This window comes from Melopsittacus undulatus, chromosome Z (genome assembly GCF_012275295.1).
Source record: "Melopsittacus undulatus isolate bMelUnd1 chromosome Z, bMelUnd1.mat.Z, whole genome shotgun sequence".
In the NCBI taxonomy this organism is placed as follows: Eukaryota; Metazoa; Chordata; class Aves; order Psittaciformes; family Psittaculidae; genus Melopsittacus; species Melopsittacus undulatus.
In genome coordinates this window covers 36,364,796-36,391,452 of record NC_047557.1, presented here as the reverse complement: position 1 = coordinate 36,391,452, position 26,657 = coordinate 36,364,796, and the positions used below count along the sequence as shown (strand labels likewise).

Here is a 26,657-nt window from a genome sequence, read left to right as displayed (position 1 = left end):
GTTCCACAGAATAAGTTATCTGTCCTGAAATTAAGAGAATTCCCGCACTGGGTGGTGACTCCAGATTGTAGGGTGGTAACGTTTCAGGCAAACTGGTCAAAATCAACAATGCTCTCATTACTACTGCTCTGGAAGTCATTCACTGACCAGTACCCAAGCAATTACATTCAGTTAATTTTTGTTTACACTAGTGAGGATAACCAAATACAAAACCACTTTTAAGGTCTGTCTTGGAAAGACTGCAAAACAGAAAGTTTCTCTATCCTTTCATAAAGAGAAGATTTTTTAATAAGGAAAGTGGCAAGGGCTACTCTGCTTAAGATGGCAAAGGCTGAAAATAGTTGCTATATTGTCACTTTTGCCTAGAGGCAGAGAAAAGCTCTCCTTATGTGCAAATGAGAATAAAGGAGACAAGAACAGACATAAGTGGAAAGAAAACTGCAACTGCCCTGGAGCTGGGTACATAGCAGCCATTGGAATAATTGATTTATTTCCATTATATCTTGTTTTGTTTCAATGGTCTTGACACAGCTGTTGAAAACGGACAAGCGTATCACCCATTCCATAAACCCCACTCAGGTTACATAACTTCAATGTGCTGAAAGTGTTCAATGTATCTTCTTGTATTACTGTGCAAGAGCATCATGATGTAATTAAAAAAGGTTATCAGTTAAAAAGTAATGCTCATTCTGAAGTCTGTTACACTAAAACATACTTCAGTCATTAGGCTGAATCCAAACTTTTATTTTTTTCACTCATTCTTATTAGCAAGCTTCCATGAGTTTTTCAGACTCCAACTTCTGAGGCTCCCCAGGTGGCACCGAAACAATAAAACTGAATGCGTATTTCTCATTCAGCTTCAGCACAGCACAAACAACTCTAAGTAGTTTGTAAAAGATGACCACCCCAAGATGACCAATGAAAAAAAAACAAGTATTTTTTATCTTGCGAGTCTTCAAAAGGAGGTAAAAGAATTAAACCAAACAAAACAAAACAAAAAAACAACCAACTAACAACCCCCTCCAAAAAGAAACCCAAAACAACCCCCCTCCCAAACAAAAAAAAAACCAAAAACCAATTCACCCCAAAAGCCAAAACCTCATGATAGGAAACCTCTTTGAAACTGGTCTCCTTAATGCCTGAGTAATGCTATTATGCTATCAAAGGACGTGCTTTTTCTCCATTGGATAAGATGCACTTTGCAGCTACCACCCATAAGCTCTGGTCCACACTGCTTTCTTCCTGAACTCTGCAACAGACCTCAAGGCCAGAAGTGTCACTGTGAAGACAAGGACAAATTACATTAATCTGTGCAGTCCAGAAAGGACATTAGAGTATCCCCCCCTAGTCATTTTACTAACACACATACAGACTCAGTTCTCCTTTTCCTGAATCTTTTAATGACTTTTCTACTTCCTCACCTGACAGTTTCTATCTCTTCCCCACAGTTCAGTCTTCAGCTGCACCTGAATAAATTGTTATGTGGTTGCTATTCTAGTAATGGAGGGTTTCAAAATAATATGTTACAATTAATTTTTAAAGGTAACTCAAAATTGACAGATCTATCACTTAAATGATCATATGTACTTTTAGGTCCCCTGGATCTTCAGTAGTACATTTGAAGTGCCAGCTGATGAGACAGCAAATAAAAGATGATACAGGAATGCTAATTTACCTGTGAAGGTTTTCTTAAAGGCAAAATATAGCTCTCCTACACATGCTAACAGTATAGATTCATCTCACTTCTTTTAACAACTGGATTTTGAGCTGTACTGATAGTCATGGAAAAATAAGGACCCAATTAAAAATATCCTACCTTTCAAAAGGTTCACAGAAGATTCTGACAATGCTTCCTTAGGACTTTCCATCATACTGATCAGCCAGTCAATAAACTAAAGATTGAAGTATAAAGGAAAATCTGAATTACAACAGCCTCTGTATCAGAACACCACAAATTCTTTCAATTTTTGCAACCAACATCTGATTGCAGCTTAATTCACAGTTATCTATCAGAGGCAGTGGTCAATCAAGCTTCTGCCCAAACTGTCCAAATGCCCTAGAGTACATCTCTCTGTCAGTACAATTTCTCCCACCGCTGGATCTGAAACTCCCTCTGTTCCATCTCATTACCTAAGCAGTAATTCTTTGTAATGAAGACAGAACAGTAAATACTTTCCCTTCATCTTGCCTGTTCATGTCTTTAACGTGTTAATATGATCTTTTCTTATCAGGGTCTTGCTCAAATGTTTTACTGCAAATCCTCAGAACTCTTAACTGCCTTTGTTCCTCTTTTGACCTCTCTCATTTTTCACAGTCTTTCCAGCAGCACAGGGTGCCTGGAGGACAATGTGGTATTTCAAATTTATCAAGATGATTTTCAGGGCATAGTCTCAATTATTTTATTAATTACTTATTAATTATGCATTTGCATATTAACAGCCCACTCCTGCTTTCCTCCCACATTCCGAATTCTGACTTCAGTGGTAACTCTGAGCACAGCCATGCACAGGAACCAGTCCTTAACAGATTCTGGTTGACACAAAACAGCTATTAATCTATAGGTTTATAACAATATTTCCACATCTTTCCATCACAAGCAATCTGCAGTAGGGTTGCCAAATTATGCACGATTTTCCACATTTAAAATTATGCTTGACACACACTATAAACTGTACAGATCTTTGATAGCCCTAAACTGTCACCGTAGAAAAGTCTGACTGCAGAGGGTTTGTCGTTCAGTGTTTAGAAGACCGACTTACTACCAGCAGCTGCCAACTCTCCTGTCCCATCTGTATCTCTTAGGAGTTTGACTCCCAAAACTGTAATGCTTTTTGTTCTTTGTAATTCTCACATATTACTTGAGAAACTACATTCACATCTGATTACAAATAGAGAAAAACAAGATCACAAAGTCACATGCAATAGATACAGAGAAAACAACTATTCCACTTTAGACTTGAGCTGACTACTAAAACCAGGGTGTTTTCTGACCCTTGGAAAATGCTTACTACTACATGCAATTTTACCTTCTGCGTTTGTTCTTTCCAAGGCTCTTCAGACAGCAAAAGGCAAATGCTGCTTGGAAGGAGAGTGAGAGTCTCTTGCACAGCAAGCTTGTCAATGGGGTGCTTGCCAATGTGATCCTCAGATAACTCTGGTAATGCTGCTTGCTGTTTCCATGGTAACCAGCTAGCACTGAGACCAAGCAGCAATGGTGCACCATGGTCAGCCCAGGCCACCACAGATGCTGCAAACAGCCACAGGAGAAAATCTATGAACTAAAAAAAAAAGGCAAAAATGCAAACTGAAAATCCAGATGATGGCTTGCTCTTTAAAACAAACATCTGAAAATTCAGCTAACATCCAAAATGCAAGAAATAAATATATCTTAATACTCTTTTACACTTGAAGAATCATGAGCCTTTTTCTGAACTCCAATCAAACTAAAATGTCTACAGAAAAAAAAGCAAAACCACACTTCTAAAAATCATTGTTTAGATTAATGCTGATAAACATTTAATTTAAAATGGGGAAATAACTTCTTTACAGCAAGCTGACTGTTAAGGGAAATTAGAGATGGTGACCCTTCTGGTGCTACAAATTGTTGGGAAATATTGAGGCAAAGTAACAAATGCTTTTTTGATCTAAACATCAGCTTGTTTTATGTCCTCAACCAGAACAGCTGAACATGTAAGATGTAAGAATAAACAGCTGTTTGTTGTACAATAAACAATACAAGTTCCCTAAAACTGTAAAAAACCTCTTAGAAATGGCAGCTGCACAGTTCTGAACTGCTTAGACTTTTCTACTGGTGAATTCCAATTTTTTCCTTTAATTTTTCTAAATACAGTAAATTGGAAGTAATGATTTTCTTTAGTTGCCTTTAGCTAATATCATAATTTAAATGCCATGGCTATTTTAAAGTATGAGTTTTAAATACATATACATTTATGAAAATTGAAAGTTTCTCTATGGAGGTAAGATGGCAATGTCCTAAAATATAAAAGCATGGGGAACGCTACTTATTGCTGAGCTATAATTTGAAATACATCGAAACATGTTTTCCTGAAAGCTGCAAATTATTTTCACAGTATATACCTCTTTAAGATTGACATTTTCTAAGGGTCTTGACTTGTATGCTAAATTTCTGATGTAGCCCATCAGCTCTAGCATCCAGTCCATTCTTTTCAGCACTCCTAGAAGGAGAGCAAGAACATTGATTCACATAAAACACTGGAATGAACCATTTTTTCATTAAAAAGCAAGCACAGGGTATCACTATAGCAACAAAGCACTGACTGTGGAAGAACAATGATCATGAATACCACTATCACATTTGATTCATGGTTGCCACAGACAGAACGAATGTGGGCAATTAAACAGTACAAAACCTTTGCATACAATGGAAGCAACAGACTGTACCACACACAGAAAAAGGAATGCTGAGCAATAATTATTTCACATGACAGCCTGCAGGTCCCATTAACCCAGTCTGCATATAGGACCACTACAGAATCTTAAAGCCTCCCTGAATTTTTTGTTAACAGTACTTCATTTAAGTCTAGCACTGATGTCACTGTACATGGGCAACAATGTGGGGAGTGCTGTGAAAATCCTCCTACAGTGCAGAGGGAACTAGTGAAATACAGACAAGGCACATAAATAAAATCAACCCTCAACCCAGAGATTCTGCTGCCCAAAACCTGTTCTACCTCCTACAAACTAGTAAGTCTTCACCTTTGACACATTACATCATACACCACCATTTCCTTGTACTCTTTACACATTGCCTGCTCTTTTACTCAAAGAAACCTCACTTCACACATTCAAAGTCTACTATTGTTAGAAGTTCTGCAATCACAGCTTGCAGCTAAGCATCCAGCAATATAATGCTTTGAAGTAGTTCTGTGAACACCGCCAGCCAAAGATCTTTCTGCTATGAATATGAGAAAATCTCATTCTTGCCTCTCTGTTGTTGCTTCCTCCATTATCTTCCTATGTGATTTTCCTAGTCCTCTTGCTCCAGCGCTTTATCAGAGCCTTAGCTGAGCCAGCCCAACACATTAATCCACCAGATACTATCTGATATGGCTCAAAAATGTAGAAGGGCTATTATTTTCTGTGTCAACTCAGTATAAGAAACTCAGAAAAACAAGCTATCTCCTTGGTTCAACCTGTCTCATGGTAACACACCCCTACATACTGTGTCACATACTGGTAAGTCAGATACTAGATCTGACTTTTATCAGAGTTGCACTATGACTTGGCTCCAATGTGCCATACACATTTCTAGCAAACACTATTGTACACTGAAAGTCTATGAATATTAGGAGACATGGATCTAGTCAAAGCTAGATTAAAATCTAGGCTGCAAAACACTCGTCTGACTTATATAACTTGTAGCTAATCCACAGAAACAAAGAATTGGAGAAAAAACATAAAAGCAACGTTTGACACAAGTATTTTTTCCAAATTCTTCCCACATTCTGAATTCTGACTTTAGTGGTATTTGAAGAGCACAAAAATTCAGAAGACTGAGTAATTTCTAGTATGGCGAAATCCGGAAACCCTGGGGTTAAACCATCTTAAAATTATTAAACTCTGCATAGATACACCAATATCTATTAATTTTGTTACAAATTCTTCTTTAAGCCTGATCTTACCTGTATTTTCATGGCTTACAATACGAGCATGACAGAAACTATGCAACAGCATCCATGAAATATTTTCTTTCTTGTGATACACTGCCACAGTATCAATCACAGCACGCAAATTCATCAGAGGCAGTTTGCCTTGAGAAATTAAATACACCTTCATGAATGTGGCCTTCTCTATATTGCTCTGCAAATGCAATTAGAAAACTTGTTAGATTAAAATGTACCTTTCTCATGGAAACAACAGATGCTGTATTCCCTTTTATAGAAAAAGGGAAGAAAATATTTGATTATCTAGCCAGCTCATTTTGATTCAAGAAAAATTATGAAGCAAAAGACTGTACATATTACTTTTACGTGCTTCTAAATAATCCAGCAAAATACAACTCAGTGTATTTTTACTGTTTTCATACTGCTTTAAATTTTACATTTCCCTTTAAATTGAAATGAGCCAGCCTGACAGTTCTGTATAGGCAACTCTTCCTGCAAAGACAGATTCACTGTAGTGACAAAAATGGTTTTCTTAAATGGCATTTTCCAGTATGGAAATAAGAGCTCAAAGATACAAGAAAATTACAGTTCAGCTTCCCTAACCTATTTAAATGCTTGATTCTCTAGTGAATCTGCCAGTAAACAGCACAAAATAGTTCTATATCATGGATTTTTTTTTTATAACAACCTCATTTAAAAAACATCAAATCCTTCCATACATGTCATTTCCTTAGCACTTCAGCTGCTACGAATTCCACTGCTAATTGATTCCACTGGTGAGCTAGAAGCTGAAAGCTTTCTATTCTGTTGTTATTCTTAATCATCCTGTCCACCAGGAAACATTCTTACTGTGAACACAAATATACCACAGTAAATCAAGAATGAAAGGTTGTTCAGCCAAAGTATTTAATATTTTTAACAAAGTGAGGATCCACCAATTTAAGCACATCTAACCACTGGGATGCATTTACAGTCTGTTTCCGGTAAGTGGTTATGTTAACCAAAAAGGACTATTATTTGCTGTTTTCATCACTGGTCTGGGATTCAGAAGATCTAGCAGCATTAATGTTCTGCTAACAGATCCCTCCCTGAACTTGACCAAGTTACTTAAGACTTCACAGTTCAAAGCTCCAGATGAAATCTCCCTAGAGAAAGTTTTGGATATGAGCTCTTAAAACCTTTCTTTCTGCTGCATGCAAAATCAAAGCCAGAACACTCTTACTTGCATGGCAGATAATCTATGCTCCCAATGAGCTAAAACACTCTGGTGACCACAGAAATGGTAAGGCATGCTTGTTTCATATGGTTTGATGGTGAAAGACCTGGAATAAAACATAATTACCTGAGAAATCTGGACAATGCGATCAATCTCCGAATCGGGCATTTCTGAGATACACTTTGCTACACTGACATGTATCTCCAGTTCATTTCTCTGGAAACAGAAAATGCATGTTCAGATGTAAAATTCCATGTTTCTTCATCATTAAAACTGGTGAATCTAGGAACTTTGTTAATTATAATGATGAATATTTAATCTAGACTCCAGCCCTGTTCTACTTATCCTATTTAAGAAATTCTGTATTTGCTGGGGTCTTCAATGTGCTTCATTATTAAGGAATAATGGTATCCAAAAATTTCCAGAGATTCTGTTTTACTTTTGATGGAAAAATTCCCTTTTTCCTTGGAGATATTTCCTGTAGCTAGATAGTTTTTTTAAAATCACTGTGAGAAGCTGAATATTCTGTGAGGAAAACCCCCCTAAGCTTTCTGGTTGTATTCTGCTTCTGTTTCAGTACCAATTATTTCAGTATTAATACTGTATTTTTCCATTACCAAATCATTTACAAGGGAAAAGTGTACATTAAATTTGTTTCACAACTCAGTCATATTCTAAAGAATATCTGAAAGTAACTTCAATTGAAATGACACAGGCATCTTGACTACTATCACTAAAGTTTTACATCTACTTCTTATTTAAAATCTGATGAGTCAGTGCAAAAAGATGGGACTTAACATCAGTAAAAATATCCAATTACAATGTTCATACCTCTCATGATTATTCCTTACCTGAACCTCATTTGGTAGAAGTTTAAATATTTTCTCCACAGCCTTGCACAGAAAACTCCAGCAGTACTGGGCAAGGTCTGGAAGTTTCATTGCTTGCATAAGACCCTGTAAAATACACTGGCAAATTTCTGGGTTTTTTCTGTAGTTCACTCCAAATTGTTGTATCAGAAACACTTCTGTAAAAGACTGTATTTTGTCTTCTGCAACATGTTTCATCCACAGAGAGAGGGACACAAAAAGGTATTGCTGGGTTTTCATCTGAAAAAGAAAAACTTCTCCTTAGTTTCACACTCTAGCTCTTTAATGACCTTCAACTACTGTTATAAAGGATGAAATGACACAAAAGTAACTCAAACCACTTAGAAGCGAATTCAAGTCTTATTCCCTCTTCTGATAACTTGCTTGAACTAATAAAATGTACAAACGCCAATATTCTATTTTCCTTAAAAACTGAGGAACTTTCTTTCAATGAACATTATATATCTCTGTACTGGCTGGACAACAGTTATTTCCCTACATGGTGCCCAGAGCATTCCTACATAAAGCATAGGGACTGACTAGACAACCAAGGACAGGAGTATGGTATCCCTAGCACCATTAACACTGCTAGCTATCAAGGAAGAATAAGTAATTGCCTTAGAGGAATCCAAAGCTTACACTTTGTTACCAAGCTCATTTTGTGACCTTTAATGCCCACTGCAGTGAGAAACTGGTGCTCATCTTTTGTTTGGTACCTTACCAATAACATATCTTAAAACTGCCACCAAGTGTTTATGGATCTGTGAAGACTAATGAATTAAAAATTACAAGACAAAAATACCCCTTGAAGTACTGGAAAGATCACAGAAATCCTGATCCTCAACTTGTATAAACTGAGAGAACTGCAAGTGTACCGTGGGATTTAAGGAGACTGATATACTGTATCATGGTGTCCATGTTTTACTTCTGTATGAAGAACTGCACTGTAGTGGAGGGTAAATCCGAATCTGATTACATTACAAGTTAGTCTATTGACTGTCTACAGAATTAATTCAGATTTTCAAGAAGTAACATATCTGACTAGATCAAGAGACATTGCTGGAAGAAACAGGCAAGATTTTGGACAGACAGGTGGGAAGTTTTTCTAAGACTATAAATTAATGTAATAAAAAACACTTTTTCTCCCGTCATGGTATGGCTTCTTACATCTTTAAGTTATCAGAACTATAGCAGTAAAAGAGAGAGAAGAAAAAAAGTCTTAAGCAATCTAAGTAAAACCAGTGTAGCAGATCATAAGTCTGCTTTGAATTTCAAGGCCCCAGAATAGCCTTTCTCTCACTGTAAATACTGGCTAAACAGTATATCTGCAGAATTCTGAACCCAGCAATCCCTTTTGGGGGTGACATCGTAAACATCATCACTGATAAGTCTTATAGAAAAGAGGTGCTGAGCTCCCATGAGTTTTCTGACATACATACACTGAGACTGTAGACAAGGGGAGATGCCACCCACATCCCCAAAAGCATTGAGGCATTTTGAGATGACTGGGCCTGTGTCACAGCCAGCTGAAGGCAGAGATGTTTTACCTCATCACCTATAGCAGAAGAAAACAAACAGGCATTATGAAGAAATTATTTTCACTTTAAATTTGTTCTCAAATCATATAATAAAGGTGCATTATTGTTCTACTAGAGCATGACACTAAAATCTCATTTTCTAGAGATGCCAGTAAAGCTTTTAACACATACATGTTAGATGTCTCCTCTTACCATTCACGCACTTTCAGCAAGAAATCTTCAGATTTGACGAAATTAATTTCAATTCACTCAAGAATAAAAATATGGGAATGGTAAGGAAAGTAAGAGTAAAAAAGAAATCCCTGCCAAATAAAGAGGAGATTTAATCTACAGCAAGAGAACTGAGTTAAGTATTCCTTCCTGTTGAATGCAGGAGTAATTAGCATTTGTTCACATGTTTCTACTCTTCCATGTATCCCATATTCATCTAATGTGTCACAGAACAGAGGTTAGTAAATGTTACTGCTGTGGGTGCTGGGTTGCAGCATTCTCCAGGTTAACACATGGAAAGATCTTACTGTGCCTCAAGGTTATGATGGTTATGGGATCCTTATTGGTTTCTCTTAAAGTCACGTTAATGACTGGTACAGCCTGTTTCATAATAGAATCACTGGTCATAAATACGCTGAAGAGGTACTTTGAACAATGGCATGGCTACCATACAGTTTACGATTGCTACAGCAACATAAGGACAAACAATTTAAATATTATACCAGCATTCAACCCATTAGACAGAAGATATATTACTGTTAAATGTCAGCATAAAACTTACATTGCAAGTTAAAATGTTCCTTCAGTAATGAAAGTGGCAATCTACATAGCATGACTTTTATGAAGTTTACCAACATTAATGCATGAACAAAGCAAAGATTTAAGAATCTAGCATTTGGCTCTTTGAAGTATAATATCTTATATGAAAAGTCATTTGCAGAATGTGGAAAGGGTGAAATTGTTACAAGACACTTCGGTAGCCAGTAAGAATTACCTCTCACTAATTTGGACTGCTAAAACCCAGATTATGATTTGCTTATGACTGTTCAGTCCAGATCTCTACTGAAAAAAAATCAGGTACTACTTCAATCACAGGATATTTTTTCTGCTCAACAACAGCTGCAATAAACCTTATGAGATGGGAAAGCAAACTGTTGTCTTCAATATATTTACAGGTGAACAAATCTTCACAGTAGAATTTGTGAAACATTTAAAGCTCACAAAGAGACATAAATTCTCAGACATGAATAACAGTAACCTAGAAACTGAGCATATAATTGAGCATCTAATTTTCATTAAAAAATGAATTTCTGTTCCAGAAAAACCATTAGAGTGCCACATTTCCAGGTGGACTGTTAGGTCATAATACAACTCTTCTGCATTATGCTTTCCAGCACAACACGAAAATTGCTCACCAGCACACAGCAAGACTTATTTCTGAATGCATATGTAATCTCAGAATCATAGAATTCTTTGAGTTGGAAAGAACCTTAATCATCCAGTTCCAACCCCCATGCCATGCCTCACACTAGACCATTTCACCCAAAACTCTGTCCAACCTGGAAGGGTGTGCAAATTTCACAACACTACATAGGCACAGTCAAGAGAAATTATGCATAAAAACCTAGGCTAAAATGCTGTTTGAAGTCAACAAAAACAGCCATAAATGCCAATGTACTGTTTCTTCTGGAATTCCCCTGATTTACAATATAAAGACTCCTAAGTGAAAAACAGAAATAAGAAAATCCCCCATACATTTAACAAGTTTCAGCTATTCATAAGGTGGCACACAAATTTGCATCAATATGGACTGCAGAGCTCAGTATAGGAAATTCTTTCAATTATTCTTACAAAAGACTGTACAATCAATTGCAAGAATACCAAGTAGAACAGAAGCTGCAGTTCAAGTACAAGAAAAAATATTTAATACGTAGCTAATCCTTCCTGTATCTAGCACGTAGTTGATCCTCACAGGACATTTCAATGATTTCTATATAACAATAATTATATAATAATTTATATAGTATGTAATAACATAATATAGTAATTATATAATATATATAATAATATAGATATTATACAAGCACTATGTGTAAATAAAATAGACACCAGAAAGGAATAAGAACAATCTTCCTTATCCTGGGCTCTACAGCACATCAATTTAAACACAACAGCACTTGCCCAACCTACAAGGCCAGTAGTAACAGTTACATAGATCAGGAGACACAAAACTTAGTGGAAACAAACAGGGAATATGGAACTTTGCACAGTAGTTTGTTGGGTTTTTTTTAAGGAAATGTTTGAAACTCAAACACTTCTATCAAATAAAGCTGGCATCGACAGATATCCTGAGTAGAAAAAGTATTACACAAGCTTTCCAACACAACACTTCAGCATCAGAGGTACTCTCCAACACAAATTAAAAATACTCTTAGAAGCATCGACAACACCATGGTCATGATGGAAAAAGGGATATGCTTTTCTCTGTCACACAGTGTAATACAGCAAAAAAGTATTTTCACACCAGTGATAGGAAGATGAACTACAGACCAGTTCAAACTGGTGATAAAGCTGCCTGCAGCCTCTATCACAGGCATTAGACCAGCATTTAGCAGGTACTGAAAATAAGGTACAATTTGTTAAGTTTCATGAGGGGCTCTTCTTACTGTTCCAATGAAAAATTTGATCCAAATTCACCAGCATTTTAGGGAACTTCTAATACTGCTCAAAATTCTTGTCTCTGGTCTTCTCCTGCATTAAAACAAACTGTCCAGATGGTGATCACATATATATGCTTGCAAAGATTAAAAAGTTGGTCTTGAAAGTATAGTAAACACTCCAATCCCTGCAGTAACTTCAAGTCCTGAAGTGGGCTCTAAAGTGAAAGCTGTTTCAGTAAAGAAGTTTTGTGACAAGTACAAAGACTGAAAACTATTAACCTTACCAAAGTTTAATCTCATCAAAGGAGAAAGAATGGATGCCCAGTTTACAGGTGGGTACTGATGGTTTTCTCCAACTGATGCAATGGGTGCCAGGGCTACTTTTACCAGCTCAAATGGGACAGATTCAGGGCCTACAACAGAAGATCCAAATCATATCTGAATTTCATGCACACACATTTCGCTAAGCAGCTCAGGGAAAAAGTGTTAACACTGTACTGAATACCAATATGTAGTAAAGAACTGAAAAGAATTATAAAATTAGTTGTATCTTTTTATATCTTAAACTATCTCTTGCTTATAATCAACAATTGTATTTTAACATTAATGTCCTATCAAAAAAAGCTTTTTGTTAGTAATAAATAGAAACTTTTCTTCTCCTTGAGTTAATTTACAGAGTAATTACAGCTAATCCTCATCTGATAGGATTGTATTTTTACTTTTGTTAGGAGAATAGCAAAGTTTCCTGACACTGCCTTTCTTCCACATCCTGTAGGTGCAGGCCACAAAAACTGTCAGACAGATGCTAACTTTTGTTATGTACTGTGTTACTTGAACACAGTGATTCAACTCAGTCCTGCTGGAGGCAAGGCATGGGCTCCTAAGGCATGGGAGTTTCTACCTCCAATGAAAGCAAAACCTGCTTCATAGGACAGCAGTGAGCTCACTTAAATCCACACAGGAATAATCTCCTCTGCTTTATGCCCCTTAACACTGTACTCAGACATCTTTTTACTACCACTCCTCATGTAAGAGCATACTTTCTTCAGGTTCCTCTGCATTTACCAGACAGAAGTAACCCATTTGAATACAGATCTGTTACAGAGAATCTTAACCTCAGATCACTGAAATAAGGGGCAGCATAAAGTTTGTCTGATGATGGAGTATTCCTGCTGATATATAGGAACACTTAAAAGTGATTTGATTTTCATTCCAACAGGGAAGATTCAGACTCTCACAGACACAGAGAGAAGGGGAAATAGAAAGCATTTAAAAACTCATGAAAATCCAGTGGAGAAAACTAAAGCCTAACTACGTAATTCTACCTTATCTTTTTACATGTTATTTAATCTTTTATTTAGAGATTAAACATCCCACACTAGTGAAGTTCAAATTAGTATTTAGAAAAGTTTTGGCAAATAAAAGCAGGTTATTAGGGTCACCTTTTGTACTCATAACAAATTTCCCAGTGGGGTGCTGTAGTTTGATCCCTTCTTACCTTTTTTTCCACTTTCAATGGCAAAGTCAATGGCTGCCCTAATAAAGCTGTTTTCAGGCAAGTAGCCAAAATCTGGAGGAACTGTAAAGACAAAAGGTCTCTTTATATACTAAACCGTGTTAGCAGAAATTACATACTTCAGTTCCCATGTAAATTCAAAGACCAAGTTGAGCTATGTTTGGCCTAATTCTGTAGATGACTCAAAGCATTTAGATCACAAGATAGATGTACTGGCCTTTTCACTAAGGCAAGTTAAACATTTGTGTTGATGAGAGGTGCCAGGTCTAAAAAAACAAGTTCATTGACCAACTGAAATACCAGTGATTAGAACTTTCTTTATATTTATCAGCCACTAGGCTTTAAAAAGGAGAGCTTCAGAACCCTAGTAAGTGTAATACAACAGAGACATTTCATATCCACATAATCTCAGGCACACGTGCCATCATTATACAAAAGTAGAAATTCCAAGAATCATTCTTCTGTGATGAGGATATTTATCTACGTTTCATATTATTCCAATGTGGTTCACACTGAAGGGAACAGCTTCCACTTCATTAGCTCCCTCCTATTACTGGTACTTCATCAATGGTGTAAGTCTGCCTTAATTTTACTAATGGATATTGAAACAACATCAGAAGGTAATGATGTGTTGACAGAATATGAATTTCTATGCTAACCGCTACACTGAAAGGGTACAGAACACTAGTTTCTGACTTCAGCTAAAGAGAGCAGATCTCTTTTAGAAAAATACTTTTAAAAAGCTTGCTCTTGTTACAGATCAGTTTTTAATTCTTGGCTTTTTTATATCAGAGGAAGTACTAAAAAAATAAATATATATACATATATGAAAGAAGAGTAGATTAATCAGTTCTCAGGGCATAGATACTGTAGATGTCAAACACCTGTCATATGCAGTATAAAACTTCTTTACAGTTTATTCTATAAAAGAACAAAGACAGAAGAAATATACAAATTTGACTAGAACAACTCAGAACCTTATTTTGATACTGCAAGTAAAAGCAGATGGGGGGAATCATGTTCAGCACATTTGATTCCTGCTTCATGTTCCAACCTTTATGTATGGCACACAGGACCATGACAGCCATTAGAAAGCTGTCATGTCATTTAGTAGGGCTTCAGGGCCTAGCCTATATTATCTGATGAGTCCCCTGTTGCCTTTTTAGCTAGGCGCTACCTCTATATGTCCTTTAAGCAGCAATAATAAAGCATCTTACCCGATGCCCTGTTCTGAGTAGAAGACAAACAGGACATATGAAGGCGTCCCAAAAGTCCTGCTGCATTTGTCTGAAGGCCAATCTGCCCTGAAAGACTGATTATCTGTTGAGACAATAAAACACTAGTTAAACAGTTCCCTACAATACCTCACTCAAGCTGGACACAGAAATTACGCAGTTTCTTTAAGCAGATTTGGCTTGGCTGTTTGAGGTGTCACAGTACAGTAACCAAAGCAGGGAATAGAGGCTACCTTCTTACCTGTGTAAGGGTTCTGATGACTTCATTCAGCTTACTTTGAAAGTGGGAGGACTGAATTCTCTCAGATTTCAGCTGCCAAAGAAAAAAAAAAAAGGGGGGGGAATGAATTTTATAAAGGAAAAAAAGAAAAAACAAACCAGATAGCAAATGCTGAAAAGACAGATTACATTTGCACACATGCCTTTTTGTGGAGGAGTGAAAGAGAAAAGAAAAAAGCCTGCATGGCTGTAAGCTTCTCCCCTCTAGCACTGCACATGGGCTATATTATGGGAAAATGGAACAGACCCCCATTTTACACACTGTAATTCTATCCCACTTGGTTTATACTCAACATGACTCAGTAGTGCATAAATGTGATGCCCTGGTATATAATCCCTTATCTAAGGATTCCGAAGACATTCCAACTTACCTTCTAGCCAAATTTCTAGAAGAGATAAAGGTATCATTTGCTTGCATGCTCTCACCTGTATCATGCCTCCTTCAGAGCCCACCAGTGCAACCAGCCCACTGACAGCAGCCAGACGCTGCATTGTTGGAGCACCCTAGAAGCATAATTTAGGATCAGTGAGTCAATGTGGTCACACACAATACTGTAGGACAAAACACCTGCTTCTTCCAACTTAAAAACCATAAGTCTTGTCACTTGTACACCTCTCATTCCAACTACCTTTTCAGCTGCAATCTTTATGTGTAAGTTTAGAGTTTGATTTCAAACACTTTTTGTTACAATGAGGTAAATTAAAATTATTACAACAACTGAGTCAGTATAATCACCATTCTGTTAGTGTAACTTTGCAAAATAGCACCTAATTTCACAAGACACCTTCACTTAACAACATAGATTTTACCCTTGGATGCTGTTCCAAATTAGTAAAGATGTACAAATTATGATCTCATTAAGATAAGCACATGCAGAAGAGAAACATTTGGTTTTTAACTTTGGTGAAGAGCCCAAAGATGTATTTTTGCTTCCAAATATCAAAAAACATGTTTGGATAGTCCTAACTTTTCCTAGCATCACTCCTGCAAAAGCAAGGAAAATTATGTCCCTACTGTTCATTTAAACTATGCACTCTCCCTCTCCATGCAAAAAAACAGGATATGAATTCCAATTCCTTTACCTCTGCAAGCACAACTTTTATCCAGGCTGGCATTAGTCTGTTACTCAGGTCTTCAGCCTTTCCATGACCACAAGCTGACAATCCATGTACTATTGCACCTAGAGCTAAAGCAAAGCCATGGGTCTACAACATAAAAAAAAGACACATTAAGAAACAGATCTTCAAAATTATCCTGTAATCTTTTAAGTATTTATTATTGAAACATTAATTATAATTTACCAATTTTTAATTAAATTACCAAGAAGCAACGTCTTTGCGTAAAATACTGAATACTTTCTTATTTCAAGTATTTTTTCATGTCAAGTGACATAGTATTTTCTGACATTAAATACTGATCTTTGGCACATGGGTTGATCAGGAGCCTTTATTTTTGAGCACTTTCTGATACAAAAAAAAAATCTGCAGGAAAGGTAGCTTGTTTTGACTTCTTGTTTTCCACATAAACATTCTAAACAGTTGATGAGTATAATAACAGGCTTTGACTCAATATGGTTGCTTTGGGTTTTTTTGGTTTGCTTTTCTTTTTTGAGATTTTAGGCTTTTTTGGGGGGTGGGGGTTTTGGTTTTTTTTTGTTGGTTGTTTTTTTTCCCCTGGCAAGCATGTAACAAAGAAGAACATGCACTGTAATTTGGAGATAATGGAAACTATTTTTTGAATTATTAAAGGGTAACATTAGGACACTAGGGATGAAAAAGACACCTGGGGGAAGCTGTGACTGTGGTTATGATACACTGTCTGGAGACTAGGGGAAAGCAAAAATTCAGACGAGCACAGTAAATGTATTTTCCTGGTAGGAAAAAGAATCTAAAGAAACATAAAGGGGACAAAAATTGGCATGATGCAGAGACTAGAGACATGAGTAATTCAAAAGTACCAACTTCCTTTCTAAATGCAATCAAACCTATAAAATCTATTTTTATTTCACTGTCTGGTAATAGCTATACACCTGTAGACAATGCATCAGTGGATCAAGTGGTAGTCTTGGTTATTGCATGGTATGCTCAACACGCCCAGTGTTAGTTAATGCTAAAAGTTAATCAACATGATTTTCTTGGAAGTTATAGCCTGGATAAAGCAGTATCCAATATCAAATAGATCAGAGAAAACCAGAACTGAAGCAAAGCCCAAGCACTAAACTATGACCTGCTGATTATTTTCAACTAAAGTCCGTAGCTTGTTCATGGCCTCCTCAGCCTCATGTGCTTCTATGATGCCAACACTGAAAGCAGAGACACAGGAACAGGCCACAGAATAGGCAAGTACCTGAAAAATAAAAATATTTAATTCTGTTAACTGGTGACTGATCACATTCACTGTAGCAATATGCACTTGGAGCAATGTGCCAGCATGATAAAATGCTATGACGTTTTCTATTTCTAATTTCAGATGTTGATATCCTCTCTGAAAGATTCTTCATTGACACCATCATGAAACAAATACAGCTAAAGCTTGAAAGTACTTCTGGTTTTATGTACGCCAAACTGTTGGTCTTCCACACAAATGTAGTTATTCTCCTCAACACAAGTGTCTGATTGTTAGTTATGTGAGCATACATATACAGCATGCTGTAATCCTATCAGGGCTACAAGCAGGTCCACAAGGCCAGAAGATGAATATGTAAGTAGAACTGTCTCCCACACAGAGTGCACTACTACCCTCATGTCCTTGCAGAAGGATTCACAAGTGACACTTTTTTCTGTTCTTCAGATTTAGATGTGGAGAATAAGAAAATGAAGTCTAAACTTTCAACTGTGCCAACTGTTTTACATCCTTTGCATCAAAGCTAAGCAACAGAACAACACATGGCTTTAAGTGAATTTACATACTGTGCAGGACTGACAACAAACTGACTTAGAACAAGTAATGCTCAGATTGTACCTGTTGTGGCAGCACGCCAAAGTTACCTCTCAAGTACAGGATTATATCCCAGTCACTTATAGCTCTCAAAGCGCCTTTTGTGCATCTCGTAAATATAGCAGTATTCATCCTAAGGTGCTGGTCAAATTTTACTCATGTAATTATCTGTACAATTCCTTCAGAGGCTTTAACTGAAAAGGGTAAGTTTTGCTTCTCATCCCAAAGTATCTAATGATGTTAAACAGCTGCTGCCTTTCATCTCAGAAGTTGCTGCAGTGAAGCCAGTTTAAGTTCAGTAAAGCACTTTGAGATCTCTGAGGAGAAATAAATTATTTCATAGCTGTAAACCATTTTAATGCATGAACCATAAACTGCAAAAAGGTTTTTAATCCCCAACACACATGTACTGCCAAAAAAATTAAACTTTATGAATGAAGACCTTTAATAAAGAGCTTTCAGAGCAGTACCGAGGGAGAAAAAGAGTAATACTACCAATCTCTGCTAACTCCCTTAGAAAAACCAGAGGATTAAGCAACTCGACTTTTCAGATGCTGGAGGCTTGCAGACATCAGGTACAGGGTTGCTTCTTTTATCATGCAAAACACCTGCATACTGATTCTTGGTTTCTGTTGTAAACTCCAATTTCATCAGTGTTCCTTTTCAAGTTTTATGTCAATAAGTTTACAGACTTAGTGCACAGACCACATCAAAACTTACAGGACATATCTTGGCAAAATAAACTGAAACAGATGTGCAAACTTAGCAGAAGCCAGTTTAACTCTTCAGAACACAGAAAGAAAACAGCACATGGGACCATAGCAACATTCACAAGTGCAAGATTCACATTAGCTAGAGACAGTAGCTTTCAAAGAAGGAAACAGACATATGAAAGGAAGAAGTATTTGGATTAAGGTTATCTCTGACAGTAATTTACTATCTGCTTTCTAGTAGATCAGATGAGCAGTAAACTGAGTATTAGAGAGACCCATATCCAGTTATGATGTCTGCTAACTTTTTTAGGCAGTTTCTTAATGTTTGTGCAGCATTACAGATTATTCTATTATTATAATTGTTTTATTCGGCAGACATAAAACATTGGTTTATTCAGCAGATATAAACCACAGATATTGTGACAAAAAATAACAGAAACCAAGTATTCCAGTACCACAGGTACAAAGCTTCTGTAAAAGTCTACAGTTATTAAAGAGAGGCAACAAAGTAAAAGAAGGTTCATAGTTTACAGTACAATATGTCGTACCTCCTGGACCCATCTGCATTGGTCCTCACTGCTGTCCAGGTATTTGCAGAGTTTTCTCAATGAAGCAGAAACATGCACTCGTGACTCTGTTTGGCTACTGTGACTCATAATTGACAGAACAAGTCCTACTCCCAAAATACATCCAGTGCTTAATGAGAAAACAAAAGAAAAAGGTTTAAGTATGCTGTGGTAAGTATGGCCTTGCCTGATAATTAGCCCTGTGGATAATTACTACCACAGTCAATTTTACAGGTGTTTTTTATTTCACACACAGATGGATGCTTTTTAGAAGACAGAGAATGAAAAACAGCATGAAAAGGAAATGTGCATTAAAAATAACAAATCCTATATATAGAGCTTCATTGTTTCTTCTTCTGAAGAAATTTATTCTGGTCCCTGAAGAACCAACAGCCCCATCAACAAGCACATCAATTGGTGTGAATAATTATGGATCCGAACTTCTGCATCTGATTTATACCAACATCCCAAACTCTGATATCCCAGTTAAAAATACTAATTGCAGGTCTGCTGGCTGTAATAGGGTCTATTGCTCTCAGATTCCTGCAAGGGGAAGAGGGCAGGGGGGTGAGTGAGCAGCTGTGTGGCACTTAGTTGTCAGCTGGATTTAAACCATGACAGTCCCTATTTTGCACCAAATGTGTACTAAAATCAGCATAGGTAACAGTAGACCAGCTTCATCAGGGCAGACATATTCAGCAAAACTAATAGCTTGATGCTGAGGATACTTAAAATTGCAACAAGAGGAACATAACTTCTTGTATATGATTTAATAGGGCTGCTGGCATGAACACCTTAACAGTCCCTGCCTGTTTTTCGGATTTGACTAGAATTTCCATTCTGGACCAGAGACCTCTTACTAAATTCAGTGCCTGTACTCCAACAACATCTCAGTTTCCCCAGGTCATCAGTCATAATACTGAAAACTCATGTCAAATATTCTCAGTTGTGGCTGCCATCATGAGATACTAAAAGCATAGCAGATATTCCCTGCCCTGAAGATAATCTCTCACAGACATGCATATACAATAGTTTAAAGAAGCAGTTTTTATGTGAAGATGAAGATGATTTTCCCCTCATGCATCTCCCTGAGCATGCTAATTTCAGCCATCCTATGTAGCAAGCAGTCAAGAATAGGTTCTTAAGCATTCTTCTAAGCTTCTGCTATCCAACTTAAAAAGAAAGAAACTGCTGAAATCATATTTAAAAGCTAATGTCTTTCAGATGAAGAAGATGAGCATGCCTTGACCTGGACTGGTGTCTTGGCAATGGTGTCGCTTTTTCTGGGAAAAATAATGAAACAAACTTTTGGAACCAGTATTTTTAAGTAACTGGCATATCTGAATTCACAAACAGTCAAAAAATAAGGATGTGGCTTACATAATATTTCTATACGCAATTTTACACTACTGTTTGGTGACAAAAATACGCATGTGCAGATAAGACAAGCAGCCCTGATCCTAGAATTGCTGCTATCTTTCCACTGCCTCTGAGTAAGACTGTGTAGTTCTCTATACATGTCCAGGGTTTTTACCAGTGCATTGGCAGGGGATTAGCTGTAGTGGTCATTGCTTCTTTTCACCTCATAGTAGGGACTGTATGGAAAAAAAAAACCCTGTGTGTGTTAAATACAGGCATACATGCATACACTCATGTATGTTCATATATAAATATTATATATCTATTTACATATGGACACACTCACTTAGAAGAGATGGTACAAAAAGGAATAGACCAGCAGAAACATCCTGAAATTCAAGGAGCACCCAGCTCACAGTCCTGCACCTGGCAACAGACAGGCTGGGACCAGAGGGTCTGGACATCAATTCTTGGCAATAGCGCTAGCACTGATGGGCAGCAAGCTGAGTCACGGTCACACATGCACCCACGCAGTGATGAGGACTAGCAGTGTTGGGGGAAGACACCAATAGAACTGAGCAATTTCATGGAAGGCTATGGAGGCATTGAGGCTGGAGACCTTGCTTGAGAGCAGAAGCTGTGGGACCACAGCTAGTTCATCTGTGAAAAGGGATGGCTTTGGGGGAACCCAGCAGCTTCTCTGACACTGACAGTGCTCACGGCCAGGGTGGACAGAGCCATTGGTGATGTGGTCTAGGGTGAGGTGTACCTGCCCATGGCAGGAGGTTGGAACTTGATAATCTTAAGGAACTTTCTAAGAATAACCATTCTGTGATTCTATGATTGAAGAGACATAGCTGGGCTCTTGCACAGTGACAGGCTGAGAGACAGTGGGTGCACAAGCTGAAACACCAGTGTTCACATGGAGATAAGGGCAGCCCCAAAGTGGAGCCAGGACCTAGAGAAAAAACTATCTCCAGTCTTGCAGGTTTTAAACACTGACTGTAAAGACATGGGCAGTGCAGTCAAAGTCCATGGCCAAATGTTTAGGGAGGGCATGTACCTCAAAGCCCTTGCCAGCCTGCACAAGTTGGTGATTCTATGGAAGAGCTCAGCACAGGCTCTCTTCTTACTCTCCTGTGTAAAATTAGGGAATACAAGCATAAACTGAAGAAGTGTATCTCAAAATACAACAAAATATCATCTCTAATGAAGGAAATTCACCTGTACTCCAGACTAGTGTCAAAGCAGGAGTCTTCCAGAGCATCCAGGGACTTCATTAGAACCAAGTTCATTTGCTGACCAGATACATCACTACAAAAACAAAACAGAAAAAAACAAACAAAAAAATCCAAAACACAGCTCTGCTCTTTAAATCCTAGAGCATATTAAATCTCCTGCTGAGACTGAAAATGCCAGTAAATACAGTTCTTTTCTTCCTGTAACAGATTCTGGTACTAGTCTGTAAGCAATAACTGGTCATGAGTTTGTTTATATGAAAGTGACACACATATACAAATTATAAAAACATATTCAGACCTTAACTGGCAATCATTATTGGTACAACTTCCAGCACCCAGGATTTGTAGGACATGCCTGACAGAAGGAGGAGGTTACTGATGGAACTTGATCAGAAAATGCATCGTATTTTAAGATACCAGCTTCATAAATCTTTCTTGCCATCTCATTGCTTAACTTACTGATACAAAAAAAACCCAAACAAACAAAAAACCAACCAAACAAAAAAAGGCATTTACATCTCACTCCAAAGATATCATAGGGACTCCCTCCTACAAAACACGTAGTTTTCTTAATGAACAGGACATTAATACAAACTAACTCTATGATTTCATATTACTTATAGTTACACCCCCTCAAGTTTTGCTGTTGTTGCAAGTCAATGTTTGGAAGGATGTCTGAGATTAAGTTTTGAAATTATACAGGGCAGCAGAAGAGCAGCTTAGTCACAGGCAGCACGGCATCAAGAAGCCAGAACACAAAGATCAGAACAGAACAGTGCTGCACAGTGTTTTAACAAAGGCAGGTGTTTTGGAAACATTAGCCTCACTAAGCAAACTAACGACTGACAGACAAATTCATTTGACAGCTGTGCTTGTGCGTCACTTAAACATTTATTACAGGTATACACACAGACAGAATCCCTAGTGGCAAAGAAGCTGGAAGAATATAAAGCCAAACCTGCTTTCTCAGTTTTTCTTGGAATCATCAGAAGTTTACAACTGTAGCTAACCCTTCTGTAAAGACCTTTTTTACTAACTTCAGAACATCGCTTTGTTGCCGACACAGCTGTTAACAGCACACCTTAAGGACAGCCCATTACTTCCTGTAGCTCCATTCCCATATGCATAATTCACATGATATAAGTGGACACTACCACATCTCCAGAGCACCACTGAGAAAGGAATGGATGAGAAGTGTGAATTATTTTACAGTTAAGACTCCTGCAGCAGCTCGTCCTGCTTAGAAGTGTATGTGTGGCTCTTCTAAGATGACTGTTTTGTGGAAGCAGCTAAGGATGTTATGAAAATTAATTATTCATACTGAAAGAATGGCAAAATATCCAGGATAGCACCAGGGCAGGGGGTGGTGAACACTGATAATAAAAGACACCTTTTAAGAAATGTTGCAAAGCCCCACAAGACTCAGTTGCCTATGACTTCTATATACTTTGAATTCCTCAGAACTTAAGACTACATGCAGGAAAAGGAAGAAAGCTATTTGCACACCTACATTACATATGGTAATCATTACCTGACTTTTTCTTCATACAAACGTGAGATAAACATCCCCAGCCCAAGGCCCATGTGGATTTGAACAGCTTGAGACTCATCAGCATTTTGTTTTCCAGGCAATCTTTCAGTCAGCATATTCAGGACCTCCTCAACCTTCTCCTTGCATGATACAACGAAAACTGGCACCAGGAGAGACAAAGCAGTGGCTGCACAGGAACGAGCTATACTACTGGCAGTATTTTCACCTGAATAAGATTTCTATAAAAACATAAAAAGGATTTTTATTTTCTTTTCCTCTTGGGAGAGGGAAATAAAATTCTTTTCCATGTAGTAACACTCAAAACCTCAGGAATTTAAAATAAATACCTATACAGCAAACAGTGCCACAGACATATTGCAATCGGTCAGTAAACAATGTTTCATGGAATTGCTTATGGTAACTTTTCCATTTGCCTTGCCTTGTAAAAGCTTAAAACTAGGGTACTGCAGAATATAATTTTTAAGTGAAGACTGCGAAGCGTGACATTGTAAACAAAGGATAAGGCAGGGTGAATTTAACAGCTACCCTACACATAAATACATAAATACAATCTATTTGAGTTTTCACCTTCCTTGTCAAAAAATCCAGCAGGGTGATCAGAAGGGCAAACAGAAACCAGCCATGATATTAATGTACTTCTGTAATTACAACACACCAAAGATTTAGTGAGTTAAAAAAGCACTAACTTAAAAGCACCTAGGATGACAAAATATCATAAGATCATGCAAGATAAGGGGTAGAGATGTTTTCCAGAAGGAAGATCCATTACGAAGGTTTTTAATTCCTTTCCATTTTGAAATGGAAAATCCATACAGCTACCTCTGCTTATATAGCAATGAACTGATTCTAAGTAACAGCCTAATGTATATTTATTACTTCCACGTGCAAGTCTGAAAAGGAGCAGAAAAACAATACCATCAGGATTCAAGGCACTCTGTAAGACAGCAATTTCTATTGTGTGCCTTACGAGTTTTACAAATATGAGATTTAAATTTGTTTATTTTTAAACAGAGTGAATTTTACAAATGCATCATTGTCACATTGTTCCATCTCAAAAACACCTTTGTTAAACAGCATTATTTTCAAAAGCAGGAGTCACAGAACAATTCAGAGAGAACTGCTAGTGACAAGCAAGTAGTTGAATCTCTACGTCCAACCAGTCTAGCATTCATTTAACAATATTTTTGATTTGGGGACCTACATCCCCTATCAGTGATGGCAGGGGTCCCATGCGATGAAATAAGAATCAGTGGCTCCATAACTATTAGGTTTTGAGAAAGGTATGCATTTCAGAGCTCTGAGGAATGGTGTCACAATCACTCAAGCCTTTGATAGTGTGGTCTGAGGAGAGCCTGTTCACATTAGAAGCTTTGTTTTATATACACATGCTGAATATTTCAGGTTTTGCCTGAGTTTTGTGTGCATTTTTGTGAGGTTTTGGTTTTTTGGGGGGGGTTATTTTATTTTTTTTTTTAATTTCCTTGATTCATGTATCTTCACAGGTGGTTTTTACTATTCTGGTAATACAGACAAAAACTCTAGGCAAACCCAAATATAAGCAGAAAACACAATGGAAGAAAAAGCAAGAAAGTTTTAATTCTGCTGTATTGCAATTACTACAGGGCAAGCAGGACCAGGAAACTCCACACTATGAACTCCAGGTGTGAAATACAGGTACAGTTTCCTGCCTTTAAGATCACAACACGTACCTGGTAGAACCATGGAAAGACTTGACCTCTAGGGCGATAGCGGCTATTCACAATACTAAAGAGGGTCTCTGTGACCATAGAAATCCAATGTTTTGTTGGAAGAAAATCAGGTTCCGTCTGCAAAGATCAAACCCAAATATTCTTTAGATTTTTTCTTAAATCTGGTCCTACCTGAACAGAAGCTCAGCAGCTGATGTTCCAGTTATGATCCATCAGGAATGAGATTATTTTGTCATATACAGCAAGTAGAATGATTTATTTGCCAGTGCTGATCCTTGAGACACTATTTTTCATTGGGTACTATTCAGTGCAATCAAAAATGAGAAAGGAGGCTAGCTGGCTTTCAGTGTCCACTAGACCCCTATCTCATCTGCCAAAACCAAAAAATAAATATGTTAGTCTGGCTTTTCATGTGCTTACACACTCTGCCTCCTTTTGTGTAAATCACACAGCAGCTACCAGATGGTATTCACTGTGTAGGGTGAAATTTGAACTTCAAAATGTGAAGTACTTCACATCCACTTACCAGCCCACCAAACATGCTTCCTTACATTCCACTAAGAGCAGAGAAACCTTTTCCCACATTGGCTCACCTCAGGCATCCCTTCAATGTCTGAGGAAAGGCTGCTTTCATATTTGGCTACAGCAACAGCAAGACCAGTTAAGGCAAAAATAGAGTTTCCTTTCACCACTGGGCTGTCCCTGGACAGAAAAAGGTGAACACGTAAGAAGCATAACAGAGGTGCAGGCAACAAAACGTGTATCTCAGTGCATGTAAATTATGCTACAGGTGGTCCAGGAGGAAAGGCCTTTGCACCTAACAACTCTATTGGGCTGTCTTCTAGCTCAGCAAAAGTCTACTCCACTTTATCTTCAGGAAATAAAAATGGCGTACAGGGGAGAGAAGCATTTCAGTATTTTTTCATACTTGTCTTTCATATAAAGCCTAGCACACACAAAGTCGTATAAAAACAGACACTATAACGAGGACTGCCATTCTGCAGAGCAAGCAGCACCCACAGAATTGCACCATTTGGTCTTAAGTAGTACCATCTCTACATAGGACAACTAAAAAAAACCCTCTTCAAACAGAGAATGCTAGACAGGCACGTGCTGCTTCACTGCAACAGCATCTGTTCAGTTGATTTAGCAGAGCAGCCATCACTGAAATCTCAGCTTCAAAAAAAAGTTATGAACTACTTTGTTATGCTATGAAAACATTAACATAAAAGGAAAACAACACGTTTCAAAGCACACTAAGTTCTATCATGATGTAAACCTTTACTTTCAGGAGTAAATTTTTCAAGAAAAAATACATAAACCTGCCACCTACCAATATGAGAGAGAACTTAACTTGTGTTCAGTCTCATGAAAAGATAGATGTCAATATCACAGTTACTCCCAGAAAAACATATTGCAGTATAATCCTTCTGGAACTTAGTTGTTTTGCAATAGCAGCTGAACAATACAATTGTACTAGATCTCTTACAGTCTTACACTAAACCACCATGCAGTGTTCTACACTTTTTGCACCAGTCTTCCATTTCTAAAATCTTCCTCAATTGTTGCTCTAAAAATGTATTTATTTTTTACTTGTTATTTTAAATTTAATTTTATGAAAATTTAGTCA

General features: G+C 37.4%; 1 protein-coding gene across 1 annotated transcript in view; it reads right to left on the bottom strand.

Annotated features, from left to right (window-relative positions):
• Positions 1 to 427: 427 nt before the first annotated feature.
• The window catches only part of FOCAD (focadhesin), a 99,349-nt gene continuing 73,119 nt past the window's right edge, over positions 428 to 26,657 (bottom strand). The window contains exons 26-45 of the mRNA XM_005154972.4: positions 25,621 to 25,729; positions 25,028 to 25,144; positions 23,298 to 23,536; positions 21,750 to 21,839; positions 19,149 to 19,296; positions 17,177 to 17,296; positions 16,033 to 16,155; positions 15,376 to 15,453; positions 14,912 to 14,983; positions 14,653 to 14,755; positions 13,418 to 13,498; positions 12,204 to 12,332; positions 9,170 to 9,285; positions 7,713 to 7,970; positions 6,988 to 7,077; positions 5,664 to 5,841; positions 4,099 to 4,196; positions 3,027 to 3,278; positions 1,817 to 1,892; positions 428 to 1,279 (exon numbers count right to left, since the gene is read on the bottom strand). Of these exons, the coding sequence (XP_005155029.2) occupies positions 1,206 to 1,279; positions 1,817 to 1,892; positions 3,027 to 3,278; positions 4,099 to 4,196; positions 5,664 to 5,841; positions 6,988 to 7,077; positions 7,713 to 7,970; positions 9,170 to 9,285; positions 12,204 to 12,332; positions 13,418 to 13,498; positions 14,653 to 14,755; positions 14,912 to 14,983; positions 15,376 to 15,453; positions 16,033 to 16,155; positions 17,177 to 17,296; positions 19,149 to 19,296; positions 21,750 to 21,839; positions 23,298 to 23,536; positions 25,028 to 25,144; positions 25,621 to 25,729 (2,551 nt within the window). The 3' untranslated portion in view covers positions 428 to 1,205. The remainder of the gene's footprint in view (positions 1,280 to 1,816; positions 1,893 to 3,026; positions 3,279 to 4,098; positions 4,197 to 5,663; positions 5,842 to 6,987; positions 7,078 to 7,712; positions 7,971 to 9,169; positions 9,286 to 12,203; positions 12,333 to 13,417; positions 13,499 to 14,652; positions 14,756 to 14,911; positions 14,984 to 15,375; positions 15,454 to 16,032; positions 16,156 to 17,176; positions 17,297 to 19,148; positions 19,297 to 21,749; positions 21,840 to 23,297; positions 23,537 to 25,027; positions 25,145 to 25,620; positions 25,730 to 26,657) is intronic.